The sequence below is a fragment of the Canis lupus genome, chromosome 38 (assembly GCF_003254725.2).
Source record: "Canis lupus dingo isolate Sandy chromosome 38, ASM325472v2, whole genome shotgun sequence".
Lineage (NCBI taxonomy): Eukaryota > Metazoa > Chordata > Mammalia > Carnivora > Canidae > Canis > Canis lupus.
The window spans coordinates 3,765,247-3,787,813 of record NC_064280.1 but is presented as its reverse complement, the minus strand read 5'-3'; the positions used below and the strand labels follow the sequence as shown (position 1 = coordinate 3,787,813).

At 33.2% G+C, this 22,567-nt stretch overlaps 1 protein-coding gene across 9 annotated transcripts in view; it reads right to left on the bottom strand.

Moving 5' to 3' along the window:
* KCNT2 (potassium sodium-activated channel subfamily T member 2) overlaps positions 1-22,567 on the bottom strand; it is a 375,554-nt gene that overhangs the window by 79,716 nt on the left and 273,271 nt on the right. For 6 of the 9 annotated variants that reach the window (XM_049106879.1, XM_049106880.1, XM_025421037.3 and 3 more), the window contains 4 exons: positions 21,292-21,397; positions 17,259-17,431; positions 8,398-8,469; positions 4,850-4,984 (listed from right to left, as the gene is read on the bottom strand). In XM_049106879.1, coding sequence (XP_048962836.1) covers positions 4,850-4,984; positions 8,398-8,469; positions 17,259-17,431; positions 21,292-21,397 — 486 coding nt within the window. The remainder of the gene's footprint in view (positions 1-4,849; positions 4,985-8,397; positions 8,470-17,258; positions 17,432-21,291; positions 21,398-22,567) is intronic. The other 3 variants (XM_035711075.2, XM_025421049.3, XM_025421047.3) reach the window with 1 other exon arrangement.

Below are 22,567 nucleotides of genomic sequence, written 5' to 3'. Positions count from 1 at the left end.
GAATGTTTCCATTGACAGAGCACTGGTTATCTTACCAGTTTGATCAGCTAAATTTTAGGGAAAAAAAGCAAAAACAAAAATATCTTCATATTAAAACAAAATCAGCCCAAGGGACTTCTGAACTAAGTCACTCCTAGACTTTTACATTGCAGAGAAAATCAATGTTAAATTAATTAAATAAGGTGACCATTAGACTGAAAAGGTTGTAATATTTTTGCAGACTACTTAAGCAACCAACCTCTCAGCCTATAAATGCCTCAAAGCTAAAAAATCAAAACCAAAGGACAACCAATCACAGTCAACTAGGCTTTCTCAAATAATACAACTGCTTAAGCTGTTGCATATCAAATAATTTCCTTGCTTTGCTCCCACCTCTTCTCTGGAAGTCCCTCCCTCCTGTCTTCCGAGTGTGTCTAAACTGATTTTTGTTCAGATAAACTCTTACCATTTTTAATATGTCTTAGTTTATCTTTAAACATTAACAAAATATTTACGTTTGTATCCATTCTCTATTAAACTAATGTTTAATTATCCTGTGCGCTCTCTAGAAAAACCTTTGCTTTTCAATTTCTAGAAAAAGTTTTCTCACTTTTTCTTCTCCTCATACAGAGTTAGGCCATTAGCTTGAATCAGCCCTTTTTATTCCAATACAGGATAGGCTGAGCCAGTAAGTTGCTTTCAATGTTGCTTTTTTCCCTCTCTACTTAAATGAGAATAATGATAAATGCCATTGACAGGCCAAACAATCCCAAAGTACAGCATTTTGATAGTCAGTCTGACATAGTCATTCTGAAGTGGTTCATTTTGACTCAAGGCATATTTTGGCTTGCTTGTTTAAATTTAGTTTGGATATTAACCCTTGTTCATAAAAAGGTAAAAACAGGCAATATTTTCAAATATACCAAGTGCTTCTTAGATAAAACTTTAGCAAGAGAAACTTAAATTTTAAAGTAAGGACCTGGACCTGCTTTTCTTTCAATTTGGAGAACTGCACAAACTTCAGGAGTGCCCATCAAATATATGTATGCCAAGCTCTAGACTCTGGATGTGGAAAACCCCGAATGGGTTCTCTGGAAGAAACATGCAGGGGCTTAACCAGCAAATCCACAATTGTCACGCTGGATAAAGACACATTGAAATGTGCAGTCCAGTTTTCAATCACAAAATTATGTTTAAGTTATAAATGCATGTGCTCGCTTTGGCAGCACATATACTAAGTTATAAATGCAGTTCCAGATGAAAAGGAATTCTCTCCATGCCCCCATATCTCCTCTAACTCTTCCTACACTCCACTCTCACCCCCAAATATACTGCTGGCAAATTAATGAGACTCTCCTATTTTGCTTTTGGTCTTTTGAGACTAACTTTGAAAGGACAATCTGGAGAGAATAGTTGTCAAGTTAAACTTTATGTCCTAGTAAGCTGGGTGGGTAGGAGTTCCAGTGATTAATTTGAGGGTATCAATAATAATAAATTTAACCTCATTCCAGAATGGCAAAACAGGTCATATCAGTTACATCAGTAACTTGTGAACTAGAGCACTGTTACTTTCATTTCATATTTGAATTCCATCTCATTCTTGTCTTCTGGGCTCTAATACAAGACAGATTGAAGATTTTTCTAACATATTCCTTAGTCCTTTTAAGAGCTGAAAATGTAAAAGTCAAAATGCCCCCACATCAAAATGGAATGTCAAAGTAATCAAGTTAAAATGGCATGGGCCCAAATAGCTACACAGTCATTTCCAAATGCTAAAATAAAATGTAGCATCTCCCCATACAGAGCAACACCATAAGGTAATCTTAATTTCCTTAATACATACAGATGCCAAGAAGATTATAATTTGGTTCTCGTTTGAGGAAATTAATGATGTTTATGAAGATACAAGGATTGGCTGAGATATTTTAGAGATAATATTACTGAAATAAATTTCTAGGCCCTAGACAGAGCTTTCCCACTGGATTGCCATGTGAGCAAATTAAAACTTAGATAACTTTTGTGTCTCTGTGATAAAATTAATTTGCATTTCAGGACCTCAAAACGGAGGCTGACTCAGTGGACCAGTCCACATCACAAATCTAAACTTAAGTCACATGTATTTACAGTAAATACCAATTAAGGAATTCTAATATACACCAATCTCTATCATCCAAATCAGCTTTAGCTAGTTCAGCTTATGGGAAAAACAGGACCTACTAGACTGACCAGGAAATGCCTGGCCTCCTAGCCAATCATTCCCTGTTTCCATTTACCTTTTCTAACATTCTATAAATCTCACTCTTGCCCAAAATCTCTCTGGAAAAGTGTTTCTCTGCCTGTGAGGCACGGAACTTCTCCAATCCACAGGCTATTTTGCCTTGAATAAAGGATATGAAACTCGTTACTAAATTGTTTTAGTTTTGTCATTTGATTCCCATAAATACGCCACTTGACCAGAAACACAGTATACCCAGTCACCCAATCCCCAAATACCAAGGCAACCCTGGGATCTATACTTATTTCTTTATTCCTTCTTCATTTTCTGTTTTTCTTTTTCTTCTTCCTTTTTCTTTTTCCTGTAAGAGTTTCCTGCCTTCCACCCTCCCTGGGCCCTTAGGAATAGAGACTGCCTGCTTCATGAAGTGTTAAATAAAGTTTAATCGTATCACCTAAATGGTCTTCCTTAATCATTTTTAACACTATTCATTCTTGTATATTCAATGTTCCCTTAGAGATGGAGCCTTACACCTTAAACATAAATAGCCTGGTATCTAGTCACTGTGACTAGATTTCTGGTTGCGTATTGCTCACTTATGAGGATAACTGGATTCTATCCCTGGGATCTGTCACTTGTCTCTAAGGAATTTCATACTAGGTAGTGGGCAGCGAACCTGAAAGAACACTGAGAGGGAGGAAGGGAGAATGGGAAAGAGAGTTGAGATCGGTATTAGTTCATAGTAAATAATCAGTAATTATCTGCTTAAGGTTTCAGCACAGGAGTGATTATAATGATTGACCTTGGAATTTAATCTGGTAAGAGGGAAGAAAAGCTCTCAAGTAACTAAGACAAGTGAAAAAGTAGTAGAATGAATAGATAGTAAGTTCCAGTGAAGACAAGATTGCTGAGAATTGGGGGTATTAGAAGAAATGAGGTAGAAAATTAGTAGTACTCAGAGACCTGAATGAAAGTGAGAAGATGGAGGGTAAAATTATTGGTACTTCAAGGTAAAGGCTAAGATCATGAGCACAGGTGGCTAAGGTAAGATATTGAAAGGACTGTCTATGTAGAATTGTTGAAATTATCAAGAATGATTGTAAAAACAGGGTTGTCAAGAGTCACAGTGAATCAGGAACCAAAATCTTCAAGGAATGTGAGAAAGTGACCTTGAGGTCACTCTTGAGAGTGGTAACTGACTGCACTTATAAAATGATACTACAAAATCTGAATAATTTTGGTCATTTCTCTATATAAATAACATTGTGTACATCATGGGGATCTACCAGCATCTTCACTTTTGTGCTTTATTACATAAGACTAGCCTCATTTAGCATGCATTGACCAGCAGCTTAAGGACCAATCCATTAAAAAGTTCCATAGAATTGTTTTTTCCTAAAAATATTGTTATGTACTTAGTGAAATAATGATAATGCCACCACACATGTATCTGCTCTTAGTTATTCTGGTCAGTTAGTTTTAAAAGATTAGCACCTTTGGATCTTTCAGTAAGATGAGAATTTATTATTATTTATCTACCATTATCTTGAAATTAAAATTACTCATTCATAGAATATATAATAAAAGTCAAATCGATTGAAACTTTACCATAATAGAAACAAACTCATGATAAGTTAAAAATTAAAATGGTATGTTTAATCAAAAAGACCCAGGATCCTCTCCTGTTGAAAATGTAACTAGCTTTTGCCATGCATGGAATAAAAAAGTATGATTTCACTTTGTTCACTGGCTATAAATCTCATCCCTCTGAATTAATTTTCTACTTGTAATTTCTTTTTTCATTCTCTGGAGAAAAAAATTACTTACATGTCTGTCATATTTTAAACATGTGCTATGCTATGTACCGCTTCATATAGCTCAATAACTAGTTAGCTATATTCTAAATGAACTTTCACATTACAATAACTTCAGAGGGCACATTTGTTCTCCTTCTGAAATAAGAGGCTCTTATGTAAGTTGAGAGTCAATATTCAGAACATTCAGGATGCTGTGACAGATTCTTCATCTGCCTAATTTCAGGTCCTGACATTAACGCTGCAAGAAGGATAATTATTTTCTACATGCATTTTAAAGATGAGGGAAACTGAATTTCTATGAAGTTAAGAAATATACTTAAAGTCACATAGTATCTACTGAAAGCTCCAGGATAGAGGCATCAGATAAGTTTGACGCTATATTGTTCCAAAGTCTGTGATAAGGTTATGACTTGGCTCTTAACATGGGTAAATTACCTGTTTACAGACTTAAAATATTTCATTCTTAGTCATCTAGATGGTAAATGCATACTTTTGGCCACTGCCAGATACAAAACCAAAATTAGAATATGCATGGTCTATCATAAATCTTGACTACACTGCAAAGGATTCAGAATTGGTTATTGTTAAACTATAGAAGAAAGCAGATTTATTATTCTATTTATTTTTAAAAGAATGATGACCCTGAGTTAAAAAATTAAACATATGGTGCCAGTCATACACTAGATCCTAAATAAGCACTTGTTTTAGGATCAAATGAATGAACATAACTTCAGTGTAATTATCTCATGTTCATTCCTTATGAACAGAGTCAGAGTCAAATATTTCACAAATATTTAGCAATGAGTAAGCCACAGGGCTGAGTTATTGAGACATTTACCTGAAAAGGGTCTGCACATTTACAATCGTTTTGGCATCTGCCATGTAGTCTTCCTCTGCACTCATGGTACTTTCTTTGTCCACAACCACCATGTTGGCAGCAAAAGTCACTCCACACCTGAGTAAGTCATCTAGGCTTTGATAAAAATCAACAGAGAAAAAAATGGACTTTCAATAAATCACAGTACAGGGATCAGTGCTTGCTTACCCACTGCATTTGTATAGGTTTTCACACAGTTAACCCTGTTAGATGTTAATAGGAATTATAATACAATATTCTCTGCTGATATGAAATAACTTGCATTTTTGAGCTACTTATGTTTCATCAGATCTCAACCGTTTCAAAGCATTATGCGTTAAGAATTTTTACTTAAGAGTATTTATAAATTATGTAACTAAAACATGAAAAATACCCATTTTGCAATGAAATAGAAATAAAGCATGTTAGAACTGTCTTTTTATGGTTGGCACACTATTTCAAAGACATGATATTTATATTTTTTAATCCTTAGGGTACTTCTGGTAAGAGTAGAAATGAATACTTATATTAATGGTCTAACCCAACAAGGATATATTAAATTGTGAAATGTTTATTTTTAAATGTATATTATTTCTTTGTGTACTATGTGTTAAAGATTGATTCTACGCGGTCATGAGCATGGAAAATATGTAAATATCTGATGTAATCAGACTTAACCATTCAGCCAAACTAAAGTTTTTGAGCTAGTGATTTAATAACTTGATTTATTTGATTGTGTGAAATAACTGCTAAACCAGGATACAAGTTCCTATGAATTATAAAAATCAGTCTCCTCCCCTCTCACTGACAAACACTAGCATTCTCTCACTGAATTAAGAGATAATATTGCCATTAAGGTTTTAAACAAAGAAACCACTATCTCCCTGCCTCTGCCTCATACAAACTAGAAAAATCAGACTGAATTAGATAAAGAAAATTAAACTTGAAGGAGTATAAGACTGTTCTAGGTACAAAGTTGACTGAAGACAGAGAAGAATTGGGATGATTGATGTCTACATCTTCTGATTTAAAATATGAAGTGGAGAACATAAAGGACAGTAGAGTTCCTTTTAGATTACTTAAATGGAAGGGTCAGTTCCTTGAGGATCTTTCCTGAGCATGTGATTGGCTGAACTAGCCAATAGAGGGAAATATTTCCCTCTTATGCTAAGGTAGGAGGCAGGATTTGTTGTTCTGTTCCAAGGTGAGAGAGTATTACCAAAGCTCTGGGTCTACAATCCCTAGGAGTAGACCAGAAAAAACTATTTTGCCTGAATCGGGAACAATGTTCTGTGGAAGAGATTTTATGGCTAAAACTGTGGAAACAGAATATTATTCCAAATAAATTTCCTATGGTGAGAAGAGCCAGGTCCATAATTTCCAATCGATTTGATGATCAAGTTTAATCCCTAGAAATACTTTATTTGGATGTTCCTTTAACTCAAATTCCTAACTGTTTGTATATCTATTAAAATACTTTAAAAAAAAAAAGAAAAAAATAGAAAATTAATGTGATATGGTTTCCTTATGGGCTACAAAAATGATGTCCAAGTCATATGCCTTCAACCCACCATACTATGATTTTAAAATCACTTTTATTTCAGCTCTTACAATCTTTTCCCTCCAATAAAACATAATCTCTCCATTATAATTATCTATATAAGAAAAGGGAAAGATAAAGTGACAGAAGGTAAGCTTGGCTGTTAAAGGATATACAGACATAAGTTATGATGGGAAAAAATGAATATTTTGTCAATAATAAATCAATGAAATTGAAACGACAAAAAATTTCACTATGTGTACCTGTGCTAAATAGCTAATAGCTACCTATATCTATATGTATCAATTAATTCCATACTCAAAATATTGGCTGTTGTAGTTGACATATAACCTTGGCAAGTGAGCTTAGTAATCATGATTAAATATGAGTTTAAATCTATAGAAAATACATAAAATTGCAATGGCATTTCAGAACCATGTGGAAACATTTTGTTCTTCAGGTTTTAACTTTAAATTATTTTTATATCCATTTAATATTACATTTTATTCTTTTTTTCCTTCTTTATCCAGTTACCAATTTATTATTATATCGTCACGTCTAAAATCTCTCCACACTATCCTTTCTGTGAAGCCATGGTTTATTTTTTATTCAGCACGGTTGCTTTACACAGTTTGGCCACCAGATGGCTGCCTAAGGAAAAAAGTCAATATTCGGGAAAAAAAGTTACAGATAATCTAAATGGCAACAACTTCCTTTTTACCGTTTTCTAAGCCTTCTTTTTTGAGGAGACGTGAATATATGAGACTGTTTGTAAATGTTTTAATTCAAAGGTGTTTTGGTTTTCTAAGAAAAATTTCAATCATTAGCAAAAAAGAGTAACAATACAGTGAACCTCCATATTCCAATCACCCAACCAAGCTTCAATAATGATCAACTTGTAGCCAATCTTGTTTCATCTCTAATCATAGGCATTTGATCCTCTCGGTTCTTTTACTCATCATAAACCTTTTATAGAGAAAGAATTCATTTCATAGTTTACATCAGTAAAGAAAGATGGGAGATTTATTTACTTTTTTAAGTATCCTGTTTTTCTAATGAATTTCAATAGAATACTATCAAAGTAATATTATTAGAGATAAAGTGTCAGTTGATTTCACGTTAAATAGTAACTATAGTACATCTAACTACATCTTAGTTGGTTAGTATTAAGGTGACTGATGATGCAAATTATATTAATGTAGAATAGAAGTTAAATAAATGTCAGTTTGCTTTTTAATGCATCCACAGCCAATAAACACTTCCAAAGATATAACACTTTGTTTTTTCATCTATAGGACAAAACGTAAGCACGAAAGTTCTTAATTGATAACTTTCGCATTTTGTTTTGAAGACTCTGGCTGACGTTTTTTTAAAAAATAAAAAGCTAACACATTTTTATAAGCATATTAGTCTTATGATCTTTAGTTTTATATTTTTATAATATCAAGTTCATCCATATAAAAGAATTTGCATTTTAATCCTAACACATTGCACACATTTGACTTTTTAATTAACAAATTTTTAGAAATTATAGACTGATAAATGTTGCTAGAATAAAGTAAGCTCTTAAGGAAATGCTCCAGTTTATAAATCTGGCTTAAAAGGAGCATCTCTAAATTATTTTGATGGTTTCCAGAAGTTACGACAATGATATCAATGCATCATAACACCGAACCCTTAGATTTTCTCTACCCCTAGGCCCATAGTATAACATTGCGAGAGACAACACAAAACTGAAATAGCTTTAGAAACTAAACAAAAGTGACGAAATTCACATGCAGCAAGATTTGTTTTAATTCAACAACAGATTACTGCTTAAGAAGTTTGAATACAAGATGTATAACACGAGAACATAAGCTCTGCATGCAAAATACACCATATTTGCAATACTGAAATGGCAAATTACACTCATCATGCAACACGGGGGCACAGCACATGACAAACCACAGGACACCACACTAGTTAGTGTGCCAAAGATTTTGTCACCTACTTGTCAATAGAGCCCACCATGTAGTAAACCATTGGAAACCAACAGATTGCATCCAGAAAATGCATATCTGGCCTAAGTAGCAGATGGGTTACAAAATGAAACACAATGTCACAACAGTGGCAGCTCTTCTAGGGAAAGGAAGTAAGTTGACTTAGTTTGCATTTCCAAAACTAAACACTGTTGACAAGATTAATTTTAAGTGCCTTTTATCTTAACATTAATTAGTAAATGTCATTTGTACTTGTTAGGAATATACAATGCACTCAGAATTATAAAAACTTGTATTTCTGCTTTCTAAATCAGAAACATTATGGCATTATTCTACAAAAATACTGAATCAATCGATATTCTTAATTATAACTAAAAAGTCTTACAAGGAGTTTAAAAATTATTCATGCAGAGGAGGGATAAAATGAGAAATTAATTATTTTTTTTCTTAGATAGCCCAAAGCATAGGGAACTAAATTAGCATGTTTATTAAGAGCACTTTTCTCTAAGGAATATCCACAATTACAACATGACCCTTAATATATCAGTATATCAATCAATAAACATAGTATATGCACCCATGTAACAAATCTATTAAAGAAAATTAAAATGAAGTAATTCACTTTTTAAAAATTGACTTACTCCACATGTTGTTGAGCAAATATTTATTGAAATCTTTACTTATATGCATATTTGAGGAAACCATCATAAACCTGCATGCTTCCTTAAAAATCACTTAATCTACTGTATTCATTTTATAAAGTTATTAATTCTTTAATGTATCTATTCATTCAGCATACATATATATACAAAACATTTAATATAACAGACATTTCAATATATTAAGGCATATTGTGTTAACCTTGTACTATAAGAAATACAATTTTTGGAACACGTACAAGAGCACACAATTACAGTATGTGTTTTAATCAGAAAATATAAACAATAGGTTGCAGTCAGAAGGCAGAATTAGGGATCATTTCACAGATGTTATATTTAATCTGGATGTTTGCCAGTAAAAGAGAAAGTGACAGAAATTCTAGGGAAAGGGAAGTGTAGAACCTAAAATACCCCAGCTAGATGAAGTCTTTTCCTCCCTGATTTATTTCCTTTCTGTTTATCATCCTCTTATCCCTTTACACTCTAAAGAAAAAGAAATCACAATACAGTGAAATGAAAAAAGATGAACTTCCAAAGACTACCACTATTGTAATGTTGATCAATTCCTCCCATCATTAAATTTCATTATTAGTCATTTTAAGAGGCCGTATATTATTACATATTATAGAGGTACCACAATTCATTTTAAAAGTCCTCAATTATTCAATTTATAATTATTTTCACTTTTATGCTACTGAAGTTATTTCCAATATCTAGCTGTTATAAATAATACTGGTATGAACATCTTTGAATGACATTTTCCAGCATTAGTTTTTTAACCATTTACTCCAAAACATTCATAGAAGGGATATTAGTGGATCACAGAATATAGATATTTTTGAAGCTTATGACATATCTTCTCTTCAACAAATAGTAGCAGTCCCAGTAGCAATCTTTTTATAGTGCCTTCTAGTTCTCTGTCTGAGCACTGCTCTGCTTCTTAAAATTAGAAGTGTCATTCTCACTGCTGATTCAAACCCACATGTCTCTTTCTTACCCTACCTCATGACTATAGAAGCACATGTGAGGATACAAGTGCCACAAGACTGGGGCAGTACTGAGATTTTGCAGCAATTTGAAACATCATTTTGCCTGTATCTTTTTTTGGTTGTTATTTTGTTTCATCTCCTTTTACTCTCATATAGTTTTAGTCAGATAAAGTGCATATAGTTCAATACCTTAGGTGGCAGAGATGGGTCCATAATCCTTCATTATCAATTACAGATATATGTACCCTGACTGGAAAAACCACACTTTTAATCTGACTCATTCTTTTAAATTCAGATGATTTCAAGTTCTTTATGCTATCTTCCCCATTTAAAGCCTAGTAGAGCAGGATGAAATGTTATTGAATAATTGAACTTAATAAAGATATTGAAAATCTGTGTAATAAGTAGTACTGGGGTCACTGAGGACAAAATTAAGTCCTTACTTTAAGCCAACCTTTCTGTTAGAATTAAAATTGAAAATATGGCCTTTGTATTTTGTTGCTTTATCCAGTATGAATCACTAAAGTTACTTAATTTAAATTATTGCCTTCCTTTAGGAAATTCATGAATTTTAGCCCTACACAATTCTGCCACAAATGTGTATTTACGATGTTCTACAAAGCAATCTTCTACATACTCAGAAATTAATCCAGCATTTGTATTGTGGAGCATGGTTCATCCTTACATGAATTTAACTGTATTACAAGGTAAATCAAGCCCTTGAAACCTGGTAAATATATACTCTTGATGAAGCATATCTAACATAAGGAGTCTAATATGCCATACTTTTTTGCAAATGTAACTTGTATAGAAAATAAATTTATCTACTACTTCTATCAATAAAGATAGTTCATAATGAAACTTGAGATATCAAGAATACAGTAATTGTACATTTACATGTATTATGTTAACTCATTTAAATAAATTGGCAACAGTGTTCATGTCGCTAAACTGCTTAGTAATTAATGAGTAACATAAATGATATCAGAGGCTCTTAATAGACTAATCTTTCTAATATTGAAAGTTAATTGGCAAGCATAACCTTTACATAGAAAACATGAAACAAAAACATAAAACGTTAATAAAAATAAGAAATGTCCCTTTCTTATGTTATACCCCCAAATAAAGTACAGATGAAGAATGGAATGTAGAAAAATAAAGCCATTAATGCCAATAGAATAAAGTATATGTACTTTTTAATCTGAATGCTAAATAGAGAAGACTTATCTATGTTAGAAATTACATTATGGAGGGATGCCTGGGTGGTTCAGCTGTTGAGTGTCTGCCTTCTGCCCAGGGCGTGATCCTGGAGTCCCAGGATTGAGTCCCACATTGGGCTCCCTGCATGGAGCCTGCTTCTCCCTCTGCCTATGTCTCTGCCTGTGTGTGTGTGTGTGTGTGTGTGTGTGTGTGTGTGTGTGTGTCTCATGAATAATAAATAAAATCTTTTAAAAAAAAAAGAAATTACATTATGGAAAAGTAGTAAAAATAATTGCAGATTTAACAGTAAACCTCATCACAAAAATTTTAACATATAAGAAACAAATGTTGAAAAATATGCTTATACAAAATTTACAGATCATATTTGCTTATTAACATGTAAAAAAGTATTTTAAATCAATAAAAGATAAACCTAACAGGAAAATAATCTAGCACAAAATAAATATGCATAGATCAAAACAAAATATGCTGAATCCAACTAGTTAATAAAATAAAATTTTGCAAGCACAAAAATTGATGATAGCAAACAGAAAAAAAATTGAACACATCATTAATCACCATCCTAACTGTGATTGTATTAAGAAAGATGACTGCTGGGCAGCCCTGGTGGCACAATGGTTTAGCGCCGCCTGCAGCCCAGAGCGTGATCCTGGAGACCCGGGACCGAGTCCCATGTCAGGCTTCCTGCGTGGAGCCTGCTTCTCCCTCTGCCTGTGTCTCTGCCTCTCTCTCTCTGTCTCTCATGAATAAATAAATAAAATCTCAAAAAAAAAAAAAAAAAGAAAGATAACTGCTTATGAGTCTAAAACATCATATTCTTACAAAAGCCTTCATTATAAAAATTACCCTTATATTCAAATGTAATTAGCTAGTGTTTGCTAGGAAGTGAAAAGGTTTGTGGATTTGCATGGATTTGCAAAGTTGAAGATCATTATTTCTCACTGAACTAATAACTATAATGAGCTTAATTTCTGATTTTCAAATTCAAAAATTGAATGTAGTGAAAGTTTATTTTATTAGCATTTCATAATTCTATACTTAAGTATACTTAAGTACTTTATTTCTTTCTGGAAAATATATAAGCAGTTTCATTTCAACTGCCTAAAATAAATCTCCCTTTTTTGTTAACTGGATTTTCACCCAAATCCACTCATCAGTTTGAAAAATGACAATGTCACTTTTTTGATTGGTAGAAGAAGGGAAACTGACATTTCCTGACTGCCTTTTTTCTAAGTGAGATATTTCACTAGTGCTTCATATACACTGTCTTATAGAGTTTCAACATTACCTATTAAGATAAATGTTCTATTCATTTTACAAATGAGAAAATTGAGGCTTAGAGAAACTTAATAACATGCAAAAGGCTTTTAACCAAGAAGGTAAGTTAGCTTAGACCCTATCTCAGATCTATGAGTCTAAAGTTTAAATGTCTTTAATAAGGACTCTGATGTATCAATTTATCATTGCTTTTGAAATAAGCCAAAGTTTACCGGACACTATATATGAAAAGAAGATTGATGTAATAAAAAGGTTTGTGTAAATAAGATGTAAAAATTAGGAACATAAGCCTGGATTCTTGTACTTCAACTTTATGTAGTTTTGAGTAACATATTCCAAAGCTTTTGACTTTTTTTTCTGTCTTTAATATGAAATGATATTATCAGATGACTAGATGACCTTTAAGGTTGGGGTGGTAATCAAAATTTTGAAAATCAGTATGGCACAACAACAGAACAAACAAAACAGATGGCCACGCAATCAGAACTCAGACCACCTCTTACGAGCCAGTATCAAGTGCAAGATGTTTTCCATTGTGACTGGGTTTCACTTTGTTACCAGATGAGATCTAGAAGGCTTTCTATTTGGAAACATTATAAACACTTGTTTTGACATATCATGTTTGTGAATATTATCAATTTAATTTGCATTTTTAAATCCCATACTTATGACATCTGTTATTATTTATTTGTTATATTGAATTAATTGGTCTTTCAACTAAATTTCCTAAATAGCCATGAAATGAATATTACTTTCAGCAATGCTCATGTAAATTTAAAACAAAGTCAAACCCCACTAAACTAATAATAAAAGTATGTACAATTCTTAGTGTATAATTTCTTATAACATGGAAATATTTTGAAGAAGAAAGCAACATATTTCTTTGTAACATTGTAGGATACATTGTGAAATACTAATTATGGCAGAGCAACAGTTATCTCATTAAAAAAAATTGCACAAAACCTCTTGGAACATTATTTACTAGTGTTTAGTTTTTGTTTCCTCATTCTTGACCAAAAGGGCAGAGGACAACAAATAAAAATGCTAGATACCACTTTTGGGAAGTACTCAGGAAGATAATAAACATGTACTTTTCTCCTAATCCTTTGACTGAAAAGTCAAATCCCACAAAAATCATCTAACAAACAACAACACGGGAATAGTTGGAGTCCAAAATCTAAGTCAGGAAACCAAGAAAATCTGTAATGCAAAATAATCCAAAGTTAAAATATGTTGTTACTAAAAAGAATTGACAATGTATTTTTTACATATATCAAAAACCTGTAGGTTAAGCAAGATCTTATAGTTGAAATAAGAATGCACTGTGAATTATATAGAAAGTTCTAATCCTAGAATTGACTCTAGAAATAGTAATTTAATTTCTTTGGTCTGTTTTTCCTTGCCTATAAAATAAGAGTATTGTAACAAAGGGACATAAGCTGGTTTATTTAAATGTTATCATTGTAAGTTGTGAACTTTGAGATCTTAAGTTACTTGGTACATCTCTCTGAGAATAAATCATCACTATATGATGTGGATATATTTCTAAGGGGAATAAAATGTAAAACAAAGGTAAAGTGTCTAGTGTGATGACTGACATGTAGTAAATGTTCAACAATTATTACTATTATGAACAGAGGGTAGAAGTAAAGAATATTAATTTTATTAAATGATTTCTATGATGTTATTCTGACAAAATACTCTCTGATAAAAGCTACATCTAGATTTACAAAGAACTATTGACCATTTTACCAGTAATTAAGAGAAACAGAATTTTCAGGGTTTTTTTATGATTAACCAGATTCAGGAATTAAGATTATAAAAACAATCACTTGCTTTTATAATTCTAAATTACAAATCAATGAATCAACCAATCCATCAGTAACTGGGCATTTTGGCAACCTGTTTATTCAGAACCAGATGAAGAGGACTAATTTAGTTATAGCCATTCAAAAATCTACCTAAGGTACACATGTTAAGGAACTCTAGCCCCTGCCACCTGTTCAATGGGATAATGAGATGGAGAAAGGGGGATTAGTGATGCTGAGATGGCATTACTTAATAAGAACAGATGTTAAAAAGAGAAGAGCCCATCTTCATTCCAGGGAGTAAATACCACTCCAAAATTTGGAGAGAGAGATTCTTTTGGGAGGTGCAATATTGTGATTTATAAGAAATATATATTTGAACATTCAGATCATTCATAATTCTTGGATCATAGCTCCCAAAATGCTTAAAATTTCCTGAGGATAAGATCAATGGGAACATCTTTGTTGTCTTGTCCTCATTCCTGATATCGCTTCAGAGTCATAAAAGTGAAATAGGTATCTTGCTATTCATAACAAGCCCTTTTCCTCCACACTGGGTTGGTATTAATGAGATGACTTTTGGAAAGCACCCTTTTGGGGGGCTTGCTGTGGGGGAACCAACCATGAATAGAAGGTTGGAGCTTTTAGTCCCATCCCCTGATTTCTGAGGAGAGGGGAGAAACGCTGGAGTTTGAGTTTGACCTCCAATGGCCAATGAGTTAACCAATTATGTCTAAGTAATGACCCCTCCATAAAAACCCAAAAGAAGGAATCTGAGGAGCTTCTGGGTTGGTGAATATATGGAGATCTGGGAATAGTGGTGCCTCAGAGCTGGAGTTTCCTTGCCCTTTCCCCATAGCTTGCCTTATGTATCTCCTCCATCTGGCTGTTCCTGAGTTATACTCTTTTATAATAAACCAGCAATACAGTAAGTAAAATGTTGCTCTGAGTTCCGTAAGTTGTTTTAGCAAATTAATGGAAACTACTTTCTAGGGAAATTAGTAGGGAACTGATTTCTAGTCTGTTGGTCAGAAATATAGCTAACATCCTGGACTTGTTAAGTAGTGTCCAATGTCCAAGGATGGGGCCTTTGGAACCTCCAATCTATTGCTGGCCAGTCAGAAACATGGGTGATAAGCTAAAGCTTGTGACTGGCTTCTGAAGGGAAGGGAGCAATCCTGTAGGACTGAGCCCTTACCCTGTGGAACCCTTAATCTAGATATTAGTAGTGTTAGACTCTACTTGAATTGTAGGACTCCTGGTTGATGTTTCAAATGTTGCTTATTGGAGATGTGAGGAACCACTCACCAATACATACACACATTGAAATTGGATCCAGGAATCCAATCAAATTTACACACTAAAACAAGAAATTTTACCCTGATATAACGTAAAGCAAAGGAAAGATCAGTTTTTACCCTGCTTTGCCATAGGGATGCTATAAGCACAGCTCTACTTTTTCCAGCCTCTTTCTATGTTCCTTTCTGTATTCTGAGGCCTCAGTGGATCCACTCTGATCCAAGCCATATAAAATGGGAATGTTCTAAGACAATCAACTTGTAAATGCCCTTGCCTTAAATTCTGTCTTAAGCGAACAGACACAACATAAGCAAAAAGAGCGAAAATCTGATGCATTAGAATTCACAAGGTCAATTAAGCATTTCTTGTGTGCCACTTCAGCCAGTTCCTTTGAGTTTCCTGCCAGAAAGTTTCTACAATTAGAGATACTTTCAAAGGCCTTGGAGGTGTTTTACAAGGACTTCATTGCCATTGCCATAGCCATCCAGCACCCCAACTTTCATCCTCCTAAGATTTGTTTCATTAAGCTTTCATTTCTTCTGACCATGTGTCCAAGTTTCTGTCCCCATAACTGCCCTAAATTTACCTGACCTTTCCTTGGACACCAAAGTGGTATCAGGAAAGTCACTGAGGCATCATATCTGAAAATGCTTCAACTGAAACTTCTAGAGTGTTCTCAAGTTTTAGAGTTGATTATCATTGTGATAATGATGCTAAAAAAAGATGCATCAATGAGTGTCTTGATATTTGTATATTTAGTATAAACAATGTTATAAAGTTATACTATAGTGGGAAGATATTTTTGTTTTCAAGAACTTCTTTTGATAAATTTTAAAGGCAGAGACAAGGCAACAGATTTTGGCCTCATTTAGTTTATCCTGAAATTCTGCATCACTTTAGAATTTAAGAGGAGTGTTGGAGGATCCTAAAATATGGTATTGATCTAAGGACCATCTGCTACCAATTTTGACTCACAGAGAGGAATATCATAATTTTAGGATACAATGGGTTTGACCATGCCATTCATGACCTACATTTATATTTGCATAAGGATTTTTAAACGCTTAGGTAGTCTTATTTTGCAAGAGTATATCAATCCAACATTTTCAAAATAAATGAACACAGTAAAGCATTAATTATTCATGTTATGTTATAGAATATATGTTTTTTTAACAGTGGAAGAATCATAATAAGTTATGATGATGTATCATAGTATAACATAAGAATGGATCATTAATGCTTGGCTGATAATTAATGGTTCTTTAGAAAGACAAAAAATTGTCCAGTTTTGGCAGAAAATTTCCAGGCTAGTTGATTAATTTAAGGAAAATAACTGTAATTATTTCAATGGCCTGTTTCCCACTGGTATTGAGTGATGACCACTTGCAAAATAGTTTTAAATAAAAAGCTCAAAGTGTTCCAGTGAGGTTTTAAGTAGTATTTGTGAAACAACCATATTCAATGATTGTTTTGCAGCATAGCACAAAATATATCTCCCAATGAATCATCTGCCATAATGTATCTGATTTAAAATACTCTAAGCAAATTAGAATAAGTTATTTTTTGATATAATATTAAAAACTCTTTGTCTTGTTTGGGTATTTTAAAATATACTTACGGGTTGTCCAAAAGCAGTACTATGGGATTAAGTTCTTTCTTTGGTCTATAATATGCCCTGAGAGGAACAATAAAATTATACAATCCATTTCCAGCTGTTTCAGCTGCAACTATAATTAGCTTATTTTTGAATCCATAGGCTTTTGCGTCCTCATAGTAGTTATGCTGGCAACTCTAGAGAGGAAAAATTATACAAAGAAATGCCATTTTTACACTCCACTAAAATTTGCTGGAAAAATTCAAGATATATGGAAAAGTAAAATTAATCTAATCTAGTAAATCCTTTATTTTAAATAAATTTGAAAATAGTTACATTTTCCTATGCCCAGTTCCCCACCCATTTCAGGAAATGGATGGACAAGACAAATGTATTGCAGGTGTGTAGCTTGATGTGGAAGAAGAAAGTCAAAATATGAGTGTGCACATGTTCTACTGTAAACTAAAGCATATTGCTAAATGACATCTGGATATCTGTATTTAAAAATTATCATAGTGTAGACATATATCAAAACATTATGCTATATATTTAAATATATCAATTTTTGTCAGCCATAGCTTTAAAAAGCTAGAAAAAAATCTACCTCTGTCTTTCAATTCCAGAAGTATAGTAAGCTTATAATTAAATAACCTTGGAACATTCCAAGTACTGAATATCTAAAGTATGGATACCGAAAAGATTTACTTTGTTGTTAAAAAACAAAACAAAACCCTCAATTACCTAAATGTATACCTGAGCTGGCAAGATAATGATAGAAATACGCAAATGTAAAACACCAATGCTAATAACAACAACAAAACAGTAACAATACACTATCAAAAACTCATTGTTATCCTGAAAGTATTTTGCTATGTTCTAGGGAGTTAGTACTTACTGGATTTAGCATTATTAAACAAAGATTCTTTTAAACTAAATTATCTGCATGGAGAACTGCTTTAGTGTTCTGTTTTTTTATCTTTCTATGTTTCTATGTGGGTTTCTTTTTATTTGGGTTGAGATTAGTCGATTCTCTGTGGATTCATCACCAATTCTGGGATATTCTCTACCTCTATTCTTTAATTAAAAAAATTACAAAATGCTGTAGGGAACAAGGCACCATGAGTCAGCAGAAACAATAAACAATAGAATTAGACTCACAAAGACTACAAATTCGGTTATTAAATTCAGAACAGCAAGTGAATACACTTACTACATTCAAGGAAATAAAGAGAACATTTAAAGTATGAACAAAGAACAAGAAGTAATTTAAATATTCAGGTAGATATTAAAAGAAATAACAATGAAAAACAAAAACTCAAAAGATAAATTAGATTGCACATTTGATGCATGTGAACCGTTCAACTGCAGAGCAGAGTTGAGGTAACTACTAAGAATGGGAAAAGAAAAGAGATACAAAGTAATACTGAAAAATTAAGATACTTAGAAAATAGTGTGACAATGTCTAACATATATTTAAACAGAATATCTAAAATGAAATAAGAGTATCAAAGAGAAGCCCTATTTAAGTCAATATTAACTAGGGATTTTCTAGAATTAATGAAACACTCAAATCCAGGTTCTAGAAAGCAAGTGAATCCTAATTCAAGTAAATAAATAAAAATCCAGCTTCATATGCATGGTTATTAAAGTGTAAAACAACCAGACAATGATATCTTAAAAGCAGTCAGACAAAAGAGAGAGATCACCCACAGGGACTAAATGATGGCCTACTGCTCCAAAAGCAACATGGAACTCAAAAGGCAGTTAATAAAATCCCAAAGTGCTAAAAGAAAAAGAAAACTCATATCCTGGACATGGACACCCAGCAAAACTATCAAGAATAGGGACAATTCTAGGGAAATTGAAATTGACAAAATTTAACACTAATAGGATTTTAGTAAGAGAACTTCTAAAAGCTGTAATCAGTAGGAAAATGAATCTAGAAAGTTTAAGATGTAAAAAAGAATGAAGAAAAGGGGAAATTATTTTTTCAAAGGTGGACAATAAGGCTTCATTGGAAGTATGATTGGAGATTTACAAATATAAGTAGGATCTGCCACCATGGTAGGAGAAGAGTGACAAGTGATGTTGAGATTATTAAGAACTTCAATTATTTATGAGATAAAATGAGGAAAAAGAACTAATTTAGGAGATTTACAAGTAGCTCAAGTAGAATAAATAAATAAACAAAAAAATAAATAAATAAATAATAAAAATTAAAAAAAAAAAAAACCAAGGAGAAAACAGGGAATTTACTGTTGATAAATCTTGATCAGGAACCAGCTTGTTGATACCGATGTAGAATGAACTGGGCAAGTAATCCCAACTCACACACTTCCCAGGTGCAGTAGGACTGGCTGCATAATCCCATCTCCTGATTGCAAAATAAGCATTCATTTATATAACACACCACCACCTCCAGACAGACTAATGCTAAATAGATAAAGGATAATACCAGATGTCAGCAGCCAGTGAACAACATTCAGAAACTTTGCTTTCTTGATATGGTAAAGGGCAGTTCAGAGTATTTGTCTTTAAAAGAACCTCTCTATCTTTCCTTCATCAATCCTTATCTCTGAAAGTTCAGCTTTTCAATTTTATCAGGTTCCCTGCTTGGAGATCAATCATTTCCATCTTTGATTTCCCAGTAGGTTTTTTTTCTATTGAATCTTGTGTTAAAAAGTAAAGTGCCACCAGAAGTGAATCCAGGTTTTGTGGGGTCTAAACTTCTGTTGCTTGGGGAATCCACTTTAAGGAAAATAACACAAACATTATAAAATTTAAAAATTAGTCACAGGTTCTTAGAAGGGGCTAATACAGGTTAAGGGTTCTGAAGCTTAAGATTTATCAATGTTACCAAAAATACACACCTAGTCAACACTATCAAATACTGCGGACAGTTAAAAAAAAAAAAAAAAAACACTGAGAGATGGAACTGTCCATCTTAATGGATGCAAAGGAATATTTGGGAGCAATGGCAAAGATTTACAAAAAAAAAAAGAACTTCAGAAAGATAAAGGCAGAAATTTTCTAATGTTCTGCTATTCTTCCTCAAGAGTGACAATAACAGCTTCATGATGTTTATCTTATAAAAAAAAAAAACAATAATAGCAAGAATACTGCCAGAACACGTTTGGTGCCTACTCATTAATTAACTTCCTGACACTGTGTTAGGTTTTTTGCTTGCACTAATTTATAGAATTCTCACAAGAACCCAATGAGGCTTATATTAAAATTATAACTATTTTACAGATACGGAAACTGAAATTTGATGGTGATGTTATTTGCCCAGATTGCAAAGCCTATAAGCAGAGAGCTGGGTTTTAAACTCTCATTAACTCCAAAATTTAGAGTAAAAGAATAAATTCCTGGTTAGAATTAGTGGCACATTTTAATTCTGGGGAAGTGAGGGGTTTGAGAATCTTCTTTTCACCTGCTTTCTCATTCATCAAGAGAACAAGCTTTTATACAGGTCATGCTCAACAGCCCTACTGGGAAAGAGATTCTAAAAAGCTTGCATCCTTGTCCTCTTTCTGTTTTGAATGGGTCCTTTGGAACATCCAAGGCAAGAATCAAGAACTACAATAAAATCTTTAAGAAAGGAAGTAGTAACCAGGACACTGATCCTAGCTTTCAATCTAGTCAATAATGAATCTTTGTGGCTAACACATAGACTAGCTAATTTCACCGCCAAGCAATTCCACATTAAGTTTTTATACAAAAATGCCTGGCAAAATAAATAGTGCGCATTTGGCCAAAGTGATTTTGAGAGACTCTGGATGTTGAGAGTTCATAGGTTTACGATTCTGGCACCTTTGTTTTTCCTCTTTAAAAACATGACTGTTACTGACTCATCCAGTACTTTAGTAGAAGGGTACTGTTTGGGTAATCTTAAGTACAGTTAAGAAAGTATGATTCATCATTTTATGTATTACATTTACATTTGAAAAGATGTTATTTAAACATATTTTAGTTAAAAGACTATACGAAATTATTTAAATATATGTAATTACAAAATGCCATAATTTCGATTTTAGAGAAAATAACAATTGCTTACCTTGTCTAGTCTTAAACAGCAAAATGGCACTTTTTCATGAAGGAGATGACAAAAAGTGGGTGAACTTCCTATATATGGAGAGTAAGGTGGGTAGCCTTTAGCATATCTGTAAAACAATATGAAATATTTGAATAAAATTCACAAAGTTGGACAATTAAGGTATACCCATGTGTCTCTATTTTGATAAAGTTGGATGCAACTCTTTATGTTGCAATTACATTTTGAAAAAGAAACGGTTAAAAATAGGGATAAGGAAACTAGGACCCATGGACCAAATCTGGCTCATCACCTGGTTTTATGAATTAAAAGTATTTGTTTGATTTTTTTTAAGATTTTATTTATTTATTCATGAGAGACACACAGAGAGGCAGAGACACAGGCAGAGGGAGAAGCAGGCTCCATGCAGGGAACCCGACATGGGACTCAACCCCGGGTCTCCAGGATCATGCCCTGGGCTGAGGTGTCAAACCACTGAGCCACCCGGGCTGCCCTAATTTTTTTTTTTTTTTAAGATTTTATTTATTTATCCATGAGAGACAGAGAGAGGCAGAGACACAGGCAGAGGGAGGAGCAGGCTCCATGCAGGGAGCCAGATGCAGGACTCGGGAACCGCTGAGCCAACGAGGGATCTCCCTGTTTGTTTGTTTGTTTGTTTCATTTTAAAAGGTTGAGAAAAATGTTTTAAAGTAAATGGTTGGAAAAGAAACAAAAGAAGAATATTTTATGTCACATAAAAATTACATGAAATTAAAATTTAAATATCCACAAGTAAAGATTTATTAGAGCACACTCATGCTCTTTCATTTTATGTATTGTCTACAGATACTTGCACACTTCAAAAATAGTTGAGCAAGTACAGCAAAGATTATATGGTCTATAAAGTCTAAAATATTTACTAGCTGTTTCCTTCTAGGAAAAGTATTCTATTCCTTCATTTAAAATATTTAGAAAGATTTGTTAAGTAACAATATTAATTTTTTAAGATTTTATTTATTCATGAGAGACACAGAGAGAAAGAGAGGCAGAGACAGGCAGAGGGAGAAGCAGGCTCCATGCAGGGAGCCCGACGTGGGACTCGATCCCAGAACTCCAGGATTACACCCTGGGCTGACGGCGGTGCTACACCGCTAAGCCACCGGGGCTGCCCGACAATATTAGTTTTTATAAAACACATTTAAAGCAAAATGACTTGTTATGATTTATTCCATTAAAATTCATTAGTCATGGATGCATAATCACAAAATAATAAACAGTTAATTATTCAAATACCCACTAA